The sequence below is a fragment of the Xyrauchen texanus genome, chromosome 9 (assembly GCF_025860055.1).
Source record: "Xyrauchen texanus isolate HMW12.3.18 chromosome 9, RBS_HiC_50CHRs, whole genome shotgun sequence".
Classification (NCBI taxonomy): domain Eukaryota; kingdom Metazoa; phylum Chordata; class Actinopteri; order Cypriniformes; family Catostomidae; genus Xyrauchen; species Xyrauchen texanus.
In genome coordinates, this window is record NC_068284.1 from 25,786,448 (window position 1) to 25,801,665 (window position 15,218).

General features: G+C 37.0%; 1 protein-coding gene across 1 annotated transcript; it reads right to left on the reverse strand.

The window, feature by feature from the left end:
- Positions 1-1,612: 1,612 nt before the first annotated feature.
- On the reverse strand, positions 1,613-13,931 carry LOC127648619 (uroporphyrinogen decarboxylase-like). The gene is made up of 10 exons (XM_052133303.1): positions 13,656-13,931; positions 12,410-12,522; positions 11,989-12,068; positions 11,837-11,899; positions 11,488-11,685; positions 7,168-7,329; positions 6,888-7,025; positions 6,208-6,308; positions 3,824-3,890; positions 1,613-3,377 (listed from the first exon to the last, which is right to left on the reverse strand). The coding sequence occupies exons 1-10, from the start codon at positions 13,676-13,678 to the stop codon at positions 3,213-3,215; spliced, it is 1,110 nt and encodes a 369-aa protein (XP_051989263.1). The 5' UTR covers positions 13,679-13,931; the 3' UTR covers positions 1,613-3,212.
- Between the last annotated feature and the right edge of the window lie 1,287 nt (positions 13,932-15,218).

A 15,218-nucleotide genomic window follows, 5' to 3' on the forward strand; every position in this document is an offset into this window, starting at 1 on the left:
GTTGTGATTCACCTAGGAGCTGTTGGTTTGGGTTATTCAGCGATGCAAACTACTAGCATTTCAGCTAAAGTCACCTTAGCTAATTTGTACAAATTATTTGGTAAGATTTTCTACATTTTCCTTGTCTAAAATCGCTTGAAAGGATTACTTGAAGCACACATAAATACAGTCAGTAAATACAGGTAGGAAGGATATCAAGGATACGTCAATGAAGACAGACCAAAATAGCAAATACGGAATGGGCAAGATTATGATTAAAGAACATATTTCAAATCAGCAATAAAATCTGACAAAACTGCAATCATAAATTGCATATACCTCAGATAACGCTATGTGCTTGTATAGCTAATGCGCATTCACGAGTTGATCGACAGGCGATGGGTAGGATCTAAAAGGTGATTGGCACTTTTACCTGTAAAGCGGGACTTCCTTTCTACATCCGTTGGCCGTTGGGTGTTCCAATTTCTCCCATTCATTTTAATAAAAGTGGCCCGAGACGCCTAAAAGATTTGTCTCAATACAAATATTATTTACTTATTTTATTATTTATTTTAAGGCACAGTTTTCAATCATGTTCTTTATTCAACAGCATTATTATGATTCTAAGACATAGGCCTATATAACAGCTTCTTTTTCTATAAAATAATAATTTTCTGTAAAAAGCTGCTTTGAAATTATGTGTTGTGAAAAGTGTTATCCAAATAAAAATGATCTGACGTGACATCGGAACAAAGGCGGCTGAAAAAGTGGGCGGACACTTTTGCGCGCTTGAGTCTACAACAGATTTGATCATGGCTAAACCAATCAGAATTTGTAAAAATCATCAATTGTTCTGGGTAGAAATTAATACATGTAATCTGGATTACATAATCATATTACAAAAATCAAGTACTTATAATTAGATTAAAACTACATTTCAAGATACTTGTTTTTAGGTTACAGTTATTTTTTTATGGATTGCATGATAATAAATCCGGCAGAGGCAGAAAATGATGTTCGGCCTGCTGTCTTGGGGAACATACTGGATATTCATGCCTGCTGATTTGCTGAGAGATTGAGCCCAAAGCCCCACAAACCCCCACAATTTATCCCCCTTGTGTTTTCTTAAAGGAGGCCTCAGGGAATTCAGATTTTTTTGTAGTGGATTCATTGTTGCAATTAAAAATAATTCCAAGAGCCCCTCGAGGGAATACACGTGTGCACACGTGTGTGTGTGTGTGTCTGCTTATGCCTCTCTAGGAAACTGCCCAGCCCTCCTCAATCACAGCTGTGCTCTATGGACACAAACAAGCACTGAGCGGTAGGGGCTTAAAAATCCTACAACACTAATCAGCAAATTGATTACAGGACATTTTTCCATTCACCAGGGCTTACAGCATCCAACACACAGTCAAGGCCTGACTTGCCCTGCACTGTGGCAGCACTGCACACTGTGGACAAGGTTAAAAGAGGGCTGCAGCTGCCACCATTTCATGCTAAGACTGTAGGTGTGTGTGGGGAGAAACATCTATCATGTTGTTTCAATTTACAATCTGTGGTTTCTCATAAAACAGACAGTCTGAAGTAAACAGCTCAACACTCATGTTCTGTTTGGGGTCTGAGAGCCATTTTAATAGCTAGAAAAATACTTAAAAGTGAAGTAACAGGTTGATATTTCATGACTGTTTCTAATCTTATGAGAATTGATCCCAAACACAATTTCCACTTTTTTTTATTAGTATTGTATGTGTTTTGGCAGGGACAAATTTCACATTTTACCTACATTTCTGAAAAGTCCATGCATACTTTGTGTTAAAACAGAGGGATAACGCTTAAAAAATATCTTGCCTTTGAATAGGTCATTAAAAAGTTTCAAAATTATTATATATCATTTTATTTACTATGGAATCTTTGGGACACAAAAACAGTGCAGTTAATCTCAAATGAACATAAGGGGTTAAACTGAAAACAAATTTTAGGAATTATTCTGTTACTGCTATTGCTCAACAAAATATTGATTTGAAATCTAAATGTAAAGAAAAAACTGTATTATGTATTCAATTGCACTTCAGAGAGCTCGAACACAGTGGAAACATGTTTATTAATTCTAATAAATTCTTGTTTTGAAGAGCTGGGCTTTTCAAAAACATCTGGCATAGGTCACGTCACATAATGTGTTGCTGGGGAATCCCACTCCCACTCCCACCCTCCCAAAAACAAAAACAACTGGATTTAAGGATTTGCTTACCCAGGGTGCTTATACATCATTCACTATTAAATCCAGCAGGATTAACATTTTTATTACTAAATGCAAAAGCAGTGAGAGAGAGAGAGAGAGAGAGAGACACTGTAAACACAGATCCAGAGAATAACTCCTCATGCCAAAAGATTAGTAAAAAACAAAGGAAATAGAAAAATGGTTGCACATGATTTGTGACATTCAGCCTAACTGAATTCCCCTGATAGTTGGTTTGTCTTAAAAAGGATCACTCTATATAAAACATCCATTGATATGTACACACATTCACAGAGGTTCATGAATGTCAGTTACTATTTCAGTAAAGACAGTCTTTGCCCAGATGTTACTACGGTACTGTATCAAAAACAATCCAATGTGGCGCTTCATGTTTAATCAGATTTTATCCTCCTCCACTTATTCCAGAGTCCCCAGTGATCATACAGTGCATTCAAATATTGGATGGATGAAAACATCCATCCAGCTGAAAAAAAAAAACGTTTTGAGTAAAAATTATATTAAAGATCAGATGGATTGATGTGAAACCATTATAAAAAGAAGAATTGATTTAGGTCAAGTAGATAGATGGCCAACATAATTTAAATGAATCAGGCTCCTTAGTATAAGCCCATTCTTATGACAATATTAAACATATAGATCACTCAAAATGAAATTTTTAATCAAAATATATCAATTCTGTCATCATTTACTAACCCTCAAGTTTCTTTCACTTTCATTGTATGGAGAGAAAAAAAAACACATGCAAATGAACGTGAATGGTGACTGAAGTTTTTTTTGCCAAGCATCTCCTTTTGTGCTCCATGGAAGAAAGAAAGAAGTATGGGTTTGAAAACACATGAGGGTGAGTGAATGAGAACTTTAATTTTAAGGTGAACTATCCCTTTATGAATAATAGCTTGGCGCAGCGCTCCAGGGTAGACAGTTGTTGTTTTTCATCTGCTTCAGTTCCTCTAATGGATTGTGAGAACATAATGTCTTAATTGCGGTTGAGAAGCTGGCGAGAGTGGGTGTGAACGGCATCCACGAATGCGGCAACATTCTCCGGGTCCATGTCAGGGTACAGACCGTGACCCAGATTAGCAATGTAGCCCTTGGTGCCAAAGCCCTCCAACATCCTCTTCACAATCTCTGATATACGGGCCTGGCCACACAAACAATAAGAAGTTTGGCTTGTTTATCATACATCATATTGTCAGTTTTGTTCTCTAGAAGTTAATCAAGATCTATGAGGTGCAGTTTTTAAGTAGGCTAGAGCAGTCACACCCAAATAACTTCTGAAATGATGGAGGAAAAAAATATTTTGGAGGAACCAAGACTATGATATGAAAGTCATGCTCCTAATGAATGAGCAATGAAAGCCTGAGACAGCGCTGTGTGGAAAACAGCTGCTCTTTGGGGTCATATTTCCAGCAGGGCCTAAATTCGTAAAAACCAAACGGCCTCTTTATTTTGAAACGGAATCAGAGTATTGGATTTAGGCACAAGCAGTTCTATGCAGTCTAGACAAAATTTTGGTGATGTTGAGGTTTCACAGAATCAATGATTTCTTATTTTCCATTTTATGTTGTTTTGAAGTGCTTTTCTCACCTTTGTGGCATAGAGAGCACAGGGATCCATGTTGCCTTGCAAACTAACTTTTCCTCCAGTCCTCACACTGAGAAAAAACCCAAAAACAAGATATAAACACTTAAGCAAATATTCCACTCTTCTGGAAAGACGTTGCACAAGATGTTTAAACATAGCTATGGGGATTTGCTCCCAATCAGACACAAGAGCAATGGTGAAGTCAGGCACTGATGTTGGGCAATGGCAAATTCCCAATGCGCTCCAATTCCTCAATGGCGTAGTGACTCGCCTCAATCTGGGTGGCGGAGGACGAATCGCAGTTGCCTCCTCGTCTGAGATGTCAATCCACGCATTTTATCACGTGGCTTGTCGCGGAGACATAGCGCATGTGAAGGCTTTACTCTATCCTCCACGGCTTCCATGCACAACTCACCACATGCCCCACGAGAGCGAACCACATTATAGTGACCACGAGGAGGCTACCCTGTGTGAAGCTACCCTCCCTAGCAAGCAGGCCAATTTGGTTGCTTAGGAGACCTGGCTGGAGTCACTCAGCACGCACTGGATTTAAACTTGTGACTCCAGGGGAGGTAGTCAGCGTCAATACTCGCTGCTACCCAGGCCCCAGTCTGCATTTAAATTAATTAGAAAGGTGTTCAATGGGGTTCAATACTGGGCTTTGTGTAGGCAAGTCAAGTTCTTCCTAGCCAGACTGATTAAACCAGTTCTTGCCTCACTTTTTGCACAGGAGCATTGTCATGCTGGAAAAGAAAAAGTATGTCCCAATCTATTTAGAAAGTTTGTCTGCATGGCTGTTTGTTTGATTTTATGCACCTGCTGCTAGTAAATAGTGTAGTTGAAATAGCCAACCCATTAAATAGAAGGGGTGCCCACATACTTTTGACCATGTAATGTACAGGCACACTCATTCAGTACATAGCATGCCATGCAAAAGTATTCAGACTCAACCTTATTTTTAAATTTATTTTCAATTATCTGTTTCTGATTTTTTTTCACCGTAACTATACTATTTTTAATGTGCCATTTTTCATTTTTAGGTGTGCTATCCCTTTAAGTAACATTCTCAAATAATTTTCTCACCCTCATGCCATCTCAGCTGTGTATGAATTTCTTTCTTCTGCCAATGAAGATTTTTTAGAAGAATATCTCAAACTTTGAAGGCATATAAAGGCAGTATAAAAGTAATCCATACGACTCCAGTTGTTAAATCTATGTCTTCAGAAGTGATATGATAGGTGTGGGTGAAAAACAGATCAATATTGAAGTCCTTTCTTAATGTTCTTTTTAAATCATCACATTCATTTTCACTTTATCTTCTTTTGTTTTTGGTGATTTGAATTCTTTTTTCATATCACTACCTACTGCGCAGGGAGGAGTATTTATAGTAAAAAAGGACTTAAACATTGATATTTTCTCACCCACACCTATCATATCACTTCTGAAGATATGGATTTAACCACTGAATTAATATGGGTTACTTTTATGCTTGCTTTATGTGCTTCTTGCACCTTCAAAGTGCTGGTCACCATTCACTTATATTGTATTGACCTACTGAGCTGAGATATTCTCCTAAAAATCTTTGTGTGCAGCAGAAGAAAGAAAAACACATCTGGGACGGCATGTGGGTGAGTAAATAATGAGAGAATTTTCATTTTTTGTTGAACTATCCCTTTAAGTAGTCAGTTCCTGTGCTGCAGTGCAGAAGTTTACACAGATGAAAAACATTTTAATGAGGACACGACAATTTTTCAATGGTCTCTACCTAGGAATCATTTAAATAACTAACATATTTAAAAATTACTACAAATGAATGGGTACTGGCTGTGAATCGGAAGAGTAATACATTGATAATGAAGATTAAAGATCTCTTTATTCAAAAGCAAAGAAATAAAACAAAATAAATAAAAAATGCTCAAGTGTTTTGATGCACTTCTTTTGAGTTTGCCAAAAAGCAGACTAGAACCAGTTGCGAAGTTGGCCAAGATTTTGAGATCAGATCCTTTACCAAGACCAAAAGCTATTATCCATATCATAATAAAGTTTAAGTGACATGGTTACAATCTAAGACAGCCCACACCTCCAAAAGCACCATGCTTTCAGGGAAGTACGGTGCTGGTGGCATATGGTGGTGGTAGACTGATGTTTTTGACCAGGACTGGGCATCTTATTAATATTAAGAGAACAACTGCTGGTGCAAAATACAGAAAAATAGAGAATTTATTTACAGGTCAAAAACCTTGTCAAATTTATATTGGAATCGTCAAGAATAAACTAACAAATTCTAAAAAAATGTTTAAGGCACTGTAGGTGATATGTGCAGATACTAGTGTAATCACAAGAAATACTGTCAAAACTTCAGTACTTAGAAACTCCATGCAACTAACCGTGCTGAACTGGGATCTATGGTCCAGTCCAGACCCACTACTTCATAACCAGACTCCGAGAGATCCTCAAGCCCATAATGACCGTCTTTAGCAAAAACAATCTGGACAAGAAACAGATAAGACAGAAGTTACAGGACTCAGTGCAGAGAGATTTCCATTGTGAATCATGCTGAAGTTAGATGCCTGCATGGAGATCTGAGCTGATACTGACAACTAGTGGGGAATTAAAGCACTACAAGTTTTGAATAATTGGTGAGCACAATATAGCAATCATTAATGGGCTATGGATATTCCCCACCCCCAAAATGTTAAAACATTCATAATTGTTTTTTTTTAAATAATATTACTTGAACATACTATAACAGAAAATCTAATAGTATAATTTACTAAAAGATAAAATAACAATAATGCTTAACAGGTCAGTAGTTCATGTACAAACATTTCTGTTCACAATATAATTAAGTGTACACTTTATGAACAAATGACATTTTAAAGAATTGTATAATAAAGTTTGATAATGGCTTAAAGCCTTAACTGTTTAAATTGTTCCACAGTTAAACATCATGCATTTTATGTTTCAGCTTCTTGCAAATTCACATCCCATGTATGTAATTTTGTGCATTTTTAAGCACACTAAAAAGAGTGCAAGTACTACAAACCTTTTGTGAGGCTCTACTTACCATAGGCACATTGTCCAAACCAGATTCTTTTATCTTGTTCTTAACACGATGAGCAATGTCTCTCAGATATGGCAGAGAAAACTCTTTAAACTCCACTGGGCCCAAACATCCAGTATGAGACTCAAAAACCTGGAGTGCCTGATAGAGAAACATATGTATAGAGAGTTATGCAATGTGTACTATTTTGGGATTCTGAAGTATTTACAAAACTGACATCAAAAGGACTTTCAGCAAATTTTTTAATTTATGCATATCTCTCTCATCAGACTTATTCTCTTACCTGAGCTCCAGCTTTCACCTGGCCGAGAAGATACTCCACTATGACATTAGTGAGCTGGCTCAGTAGTTTGTGACTGGCTTCTGGGTACCTGTAGAGCCAGCGCTTTGCCTTTGAGTGTGTGGTAGAGCCTCCTCCCTCAATCATGTAGGACATTAGAGTCCACTATCAGTAATAAAAGACAGAATACATGAAGGTCGGGATGTATTAAAGGTATAGTAGTACACCCAAAAATGAAAATTCTCTCATTTACTCACCCTCGTGCCATCCAAGATGTATTTTTTTTTTTTTGTTGTTGAACATAAATTAAGATTATTCAGAAGAATATCTCAGCTCTGTAGGTCCATACAATGCATGTAAATGGTGGCCATAACTTTGAAGGTCCCAAAAGCACATAAAGGCAGCATAAATTTAATCCACATGACTACATTGGTTAAATCCATGTCTTCAGAAGCATTATGTAAGTGTGAGCAACAAATCAATATTTAAGACCTTTTTTATTATAAATCTTCACTTTCACATTATCCTTTTTTTGTTTTTGGCGATTCACATGCTTTATGCATATCGCCACCTACTGGGCAGGGAGAATTTATAGTAAAAAAAGGACTTAAATATTGATCTGTTTCTCATCCACATGTATCATATTGCTTCTGAAAACAAGAATTGAACCACTGATATCTTATGGATTCATTTTATACTGCCTTTTTATGCTTTTTGGAGCTTCAAAGTTCTGGCCACCATTCACTTGCATTGTATGGACCTACGGATCTAAAACATTCTCCAAAAATCTTTGTTTATGTTCAACAGAAGAAAGAAAGTCATACACATATGGGATGGCATGAGGGTGAGTAAATGCTTAAATAAGAATTGTAGTTTTTGGGTGATCTATCCCTTTACCATTATGATATAATGTATACAAGTTTAGATCAGGGGCCTTTAATCTGTTTTAGAGAAATGGAGCAGGGACCCCATGATACATATTGTATAAACTTGAGTGTTACATGTTATGATATAAAAACATGGGTATAGGACTATATTAATGTATTAACATACAGTTAAAATAATCATTATTGCCGTATAAAGTCATAAACTTGTACATTTACATATTATATTTTCTTACTGTGGGAGTGACAATGAAACATTTAAATGAACTTTAGCTTCTTAGATTTAACTTTGGCTGACCTAAAATAGTTACATTTAAATTGTACTTTTACACATATAATTGGTGAACTGCCTGTTGAAGCTGAATTGATAACATTATATTTGCATTGATTTAAATGAACTATTCTAGTTTTCAACAAATAGCCAACACTAGAATTATGTTCCACTATAGATATTGTATAAAATTATGTAGATAAGCATTCTTAGAGCTGGGGACTAATGGTGTAAACACACACACACACACACACACACATACAGTGGGTACGGAAAGTATTCAGACCCCCTTAAATTTTTCACTCTTTGTTATATTGCAGCCATTTGCTAAAATCATTTAAGTTCATTTTTTTCCTCATTATTGTACACACAGCACCCCATATTGACAGAAAAACACAGAATTGTTGACATTTTTGCACATTTATTAAAAAAGAAAAACTGAAATATCACATGGTCCTAAGTATTCAGACCCTTTGTTCAGTATTTAGTAGAGGCACCCTTTTGATCTAATACATCCATGAGTCTTTTTGGGAAAGATGCAACAAGTTTTTCACATCTGCGTTTGGGTATCCTCTGCCATTCCTCCTTGCAGATCCTCTCCAGTTCTGTCAGGTTGGATGGTAAACGTTGGTGGACAGCCATTTTCAGGTCTCTCCAGAGATGCTCAATTGGGTTTAAGTCAGGGCTCTGTCTGGGCCATTCAAGAACAGTCACGGAGTTGTTGTGAAGCCACTCCTTCCTTATTTTAGCGGTGTGCTTAGGGTCATTGTCTTGTTGGAAGGTGAACCTTCGGCCCAGTCTGAGGTCCAGAGCACTCTGGAGAAGGTTTTCGTCCAGGATATCCCTGTACTTGGCCGCATTCATCTTTCCCTCGATTGCAACCAGTCGTCCTGTCCCTGCAGCTGAAAAACACCCCCAAAGCATGATGCTGCCACCACCATGCTTCACTGTTGAGACTGTATTGAACAGGTGATGAGCAGTGCCTGGTTTTCTCCACACATACCGCTTAGAATTAAGGCCAAAAAGTTCTATCTTGGTCTCATCAGACCAGAGAATCTTATTTATCACCATCTTGGAGTCCTTCAGGTGTTTTTTAGCAAACTCCATGCGGGCTTTCATGTGTCTTGTACTGAGGAGAGGCTTCCGTCGGGCCACTCTGCCATAAAGCCCCGACTGGTGGATGGCTGCAGTGTAGGGCCGGGACGACGCGTCGACGTAATCGATGACGTCGACGCAAAATATGCGCGTCGATTCATCAGACCAAAACAAAGATGGCGGCGCCAGAGAGTAGAAGCAAAATGAGTGGCTCCTCAGACTACCAGAAGTGAAAGGCGGCACGCACTCGTTCATCTAAAGTGTGGGAATTCTTTAATTTAAAAGGAAACAATTCCGTGATATGTCGTCTTTGCAAAATGGAGATGGCTTTCCATTCTAGCGCCACCCGGGAGCAGCCGCAGATGACAGAGCACCATAAGTTTTTTTCAACTCCCCACTTTGCACTCGATGTTGGAGTAGGCTATAATACGTTGTCGACACCTAAAGTTTTCGCTTATAGCTATTAATAATGTGCTTATAGCTATGAATGTCGGCTCTAGATCGACATTCATAAAAATACATAGAGGTCACTGACAACGCGCTGACAGACAGGACCAAGCAGGTAACATTTAATAAAGTCTCAACTTTCAAATTTGGACATTCAAAGAAAATTAAACCATAAATAGGCCTACTATTTTGTGGCTCTTTAATGTGTCGTGACAGATTGCCTCAGTTAAAGCTGCTCGTGAACCGATCATCTTTTTCTTGGTTAATTTATAGCATCAAATAGGCTAAACATGAATGTAGCCTACATCAGAAGGACTGTTGTTTTAACCGCGGAAAGATGTCAGTACAGTAGTCTACAATCCATTATTCAAATTCACCGACGTTAATCTTCTCTCTCCTGACTACTTTGTCGGACAAAAATGGCGTATTATGATTGATTGATCAGATCGCCAGTCAATTAAACTCCCAGCAAATGTTTTTTTTTATTTATTTTTTTTACATTTTATACACCCCCACCCCCGATGAAACAGGTATTACCGGTGTTGTCACAAGTCGATTAATCGAATCGAAATCGAATCGGACTGGAAAAAATGAATTGTTAGATTAATCGATGCATCGAAAAAATTATTGCTAGATTAATCGTTTAAAAAATAATCGTTTATCCCAGCCCTACTGCAGTGATGGTTGACTTACTACAACTTTCTCCCATCTCCCGACTGCATCTCTGGAGCTCAGCCACAGTGATCTTTGGGTTCTTCTTTACCTCTCTCACCAAGGCTCTTCTCCCCCGAAAGCTCAGTTTAGCCGGACGGCCAGCTCTAGGAAGGGTTCTGGTCGTCCCAAACGTCTTCCATTTAAGGATTATGGAGGCCACTGTGCTCTTATGACCCTTAAGGGCAGCAGAAATTTGTTTGTAACCTTGGCCAGATCTGTGCCTTGCCACAATTCTGTCTCTGAACTCTTCAGGCAGTTCCTTTGACCTCATGATTCTCATTTGCTCTGACATGCACTGTGAGCTGTAAGGTCTTATATAGACAGGTGTGTGGCTTTCCTAATCAAGTCCAATCAGTATAATCAAACACAGCTGGACTCAATTGAAGGTGTAGAACCATCTCAAGGATGATCAGAAGAAATGGACAGCACCTGAGTTAAATATATGAGGGTCACAGCAAAGGGTCTGAATACTTAGGATCATGTGATATTTCAGTTTTTCTTTTTTAATAAATGTGCAAAAATGTCAACAATTCTGTGTTTTTCTGTCAATATGGGGTGCTGTGTGTACAATAATGAGGAAAAAAATTTAACTTAAATGATTTTAGCAAATGGCTGCAATATAACAAAGAGTGAAAAATTTAAGGGGGTCTGAATAATTTCCGTACCCACTGTGTGTGTGTGTATAATATATATATATTAGTGCTTTCAGTCAATTAAAACTTTTTAATCATGCTTCATCGCATAATATTTTTGTAGTTAATCGTGATATCGCAGATTTTGAAAGTGCTGAAATTTGACACCATATATATATATATATATACTACTTTTCATGTCAAAATGTATCTTGTGACTCAATGTGTTTTTTAAAAGTGGCATTACTGAAAGTGTGAGGATGATTGGTTGATATCTCACCGGAGCTCCAGTGAAGCCAATGAGTGGAACCTTTCCCTCCATTTTGTGTCGTGTTAGTGTGATGGCCTTAAAAACATAGTTGAGTCCAGATGACACATCCACTTTAGTCTTTAGTCTCTGCAGATCTTCAGGCTCCTTCAGTGGTTCTGGGAACGTGGGGCCCTTACCTGATGTCATCTGAACTTCCATTCCCATGGCCTAGCGATTCACATTTCAGATATGAATAGACAAAATGTTCCTTTTCTTAGATTTGTGTGTTCTTCTAAACATACTTCAATTACATTACTTTGTACATAATACTGCGTACGATGGGTGATTAAATTAAAAGGTCAAACCATGTGTCACTCACCTGAGGCACCACAAGGATGTCAGAGAAGATGATAGCAGCGTCAAATGGGAATCGTCTAAGTGGCTGCAAATAGAAAAATGATACTATTAAAAAAACTAAATATGATAGACCCTGAAATCTGTGGCTGTAAAAGGGTGTTCAATGGTACTGACCTGTAGCGTCAGTTCACAACAAGCTTCAGGGGAGCGACATGTCTCAAAGAAATCTTTCCCTGCTCTGAATTCCCTGAATTCTGTTGAATAGATATGAGAATGACAGAGCTAATAAACAAAGACACTTTATACTACAATACACTGGAAATAGTAATACAAATACATTCATTAAAAATACCCCCAAGAAAGTCAGTTAGTTCATACATATCAGCTCCTAATAAATATGTACTGCAATACACTTTTGTGTGATTCAAAATAATGAATGCATTTTAAATTACCACATGTACAGTAACTCTGATGGTACATTCATATCAGCACTAAAGACAGTATATATTTACAGTACTACAATACACTGGATATAGTGATTTAAAAGAATATCTTTAAATGACCACATGTATCTCTGATGATATCAGGTACATACCTGGCAGGTAGCGACCAGCCTGTCTCATGCACCACACTGGAATTTGCTCTACCTCCTCTCCTCGTGCTGCTCTTAGAAATGTGTCATTCTTCAGCTCTGGGAAGTCTTTGGGGCTGGGATGAAGACAGCACAGTGTGATGAGGTCATTGGCCATCATATATTTCATTGTTTGATTCACACAACATTAAAAAAACACTAATTTTAAACATCATTAACTGTCTGGATTACATCCATATGTATCATTTGAACTCAGCAGCCCCTCACTCTGGTTATGATGATGATCAGGTTAAACAGATGTTTTAAGCACCAAGTGAACAGAGTAGATAAGCATTCTTAGAGCAGGGGACTAACGGTTTCCTAATTCTTCACAACCTGATAAGATGACACTTACTCATTTCTGCAGGGAGTGCCAAACAATACACCCTGTAGCCAATATTATAGTGTCATGACATAATACTGACAGTTGTGATATCAAAATGAAATTTGTAACACTTTACAATAAGGTTTTAAACATTAGTTAGCGTGAGCTATCACTTAAACAGTATTCATTAATCTTGGCTAATGTTCATGTCAACATATACTAGTGGATTTTTAAGATTAAAAGTTTAATATGTTACCATTAATTAATGCATTATGAACGAACAATGAACAAAATGTGCATATTTGCTCATACCAATGAGAAGTTTGAAACACAAGGCTGGGGACGGGACAAAAGGTTTCCTCATAAAACATAAAAATAAAATAAGTTACTGGATTTGTTTTCTGATGTGTTAAGAAAATTGCCTATAATAACACATCGTAAAAGTTGGCATCAGCTATTCATTGTTAAAGTCATTGTTTGCGCACATTGTTAGTGTCCCTGTTAATGAGGCACACTAATGGCACCGATTTAACATAATGACCCTAAAGAACGTAATTTAATAGCAACTATTTCATTTAGAACAAGAAGTTCAACAGTTGTTATTGCAAATACTCTGCGTTATTAACTATATATCTGGCTTTGATAAGGCACTTTGAACCGAACGAAGAGAGAAGTGCAAGCGCATAATTTTTTTTTGAAATTGTAAATAAATGAAAAAATAAACACACATTGAGACAGTAGAAATATAGGAGTGCTCCGCTGCTCAGTTCAGAGTTAGGAAACTCGATATGTAACATGCTGTTCCTAGTTTAACCTGAATCAAAGCCTAAATTATCGATCACCTGTCAGTACAACTACAGGGATGACATTAATGCTAATACTTACAGAATCAGCTTGTCCTTATCCATTCTTGACAGTCAGGTCCAGCGGAAAATAAACCTTTAACGAGTTTCTGCAGACTTGACAAGCTGTTTTTACACTGCATAACATGTTCGCCACGCCTCCAAACCTAAGGGCGCGGCCATCTTGAAATGGTCACAAGACCACGAGTGGGCGCGATCTAGAGCCTTCATCAGCGCATATTATTATAAGATGCTTTAGGCTTGTTCGACTTCATGCAGCTCTGCGCAGACCGATCGGCGGCTGACTTGAAGCAGTGCATGCCGGTTAGAAATTTTGTCCGACTTGATACAGCGCCGACGCCATGTGACTGTGACGTATGCCATCAAAGTACCGCGAGAGCGATTCGAGAGAAGCCGGAGGACTCAGCAAGCGCAGCTTCTCTTTTTTTTATTTTTTATTTTTTTTATTTATGCATACAAACAATACAAAGATAACAATCATAATATACACTTCTGTAACAAAATTGTAAATACAACTGTACAAATATAACAACAATATGTACAGTGTCATCTACAAAGAAGAAAATAACAATAAATAAAAAATAGAAGATACAAAAACAAAAACAACAAAAAAAAAAAGAAAAAAAAAAAGAAATCAAGAGGGTGAGATATGTTATACATCACTTAGAGCAGGCCTAAATAAATTAAGGTCATTACAAATTAAAAATGTTTTTAACGCCTTCTTATTTACTGAGGACGAGATAGTGTTAAGGTACATTTCAAACTCTTTCAAAAAAACAATAAAGATTGGTTTGTTGTTGGTGAATTTACATTTATGGATATAAAATTTGACAATAAAAAAAATTAAATTAGTTACAAAGCAGGTTTTTTTTTTTAATGGGATCAGAATCAAAGTATCCAAAAATAATGTATTTAAAAGTTACTGATATATCTTGCTGAGTATTGTCTTTAATAAAAGTTTCAATATTCTCCCATAGTCGTTTAGTATAGAAACAGGACCAAAATAAATGATAAACAGTTTCAGTGTGAACTTGGCAAAATGAGCATCTTGTGTCAATATTACTTTTATAATTTTGAAGGATACTTCTTTTACTTTATTCGTTAAAAAATATTTTTGTGGTAAGGACCAAATCTTTTTCCAATTTAAATTTTTAAATAAATTATTCCAGTAAGAGGTTGCAGGAGAGACAGAAACTATATCCATAAGAAAAAGGGATCTAACTTTATTATTTCTATATTTTTTTCCTGAAAAACATATTTTACCTATAGGAGTTTTAGTTGGCTCAGGAAAAGTATTAATTATTGTAGGAGAGTAAAAGCAGTTTTTAAAGAGGATACATATTCCTGTTGGTATAGCTCCCATAACTATGGCAAACTCCTTGGGGGTAACTGGAATACTGTATCTAGAAAGAAATTCTGTGTACGTCATTAAAAAACCTTGGTTGTTAAAAAGCTGACAAACTAAAAATAAACCGTTATTAAACCATTTATCATAAAGATCTATTTTTGAATAAGATATTTTGATTATTCCAAATAAAAAAATTATGGGGGGAAAAATTGTGTTTATATATTAAAGCCCATGCCA

Bases quoted from the DNA above. Each gene is read 5' to 3' on its own strand.
- LOC127648619 (XM_052133303.1), bottom strand. From the start codon at position 13,678: ATGGATAAGGACAAGCTGATTCT. The intron at 7,330-11,487 runs GTGAGATATCAA...TATTACTGATAG, and splicing joins TTGGCTTCACTGGAGCTCCG to TGGACTCTAATGTCCTACAT. The intron at 3,378-3,823 runs GTGAGAAAAGCA...TTGTGTGGCCAG, and splicing joins GTGCTCTCTATGCCACAAAG to GCCCGTATATCAGAGATTGT.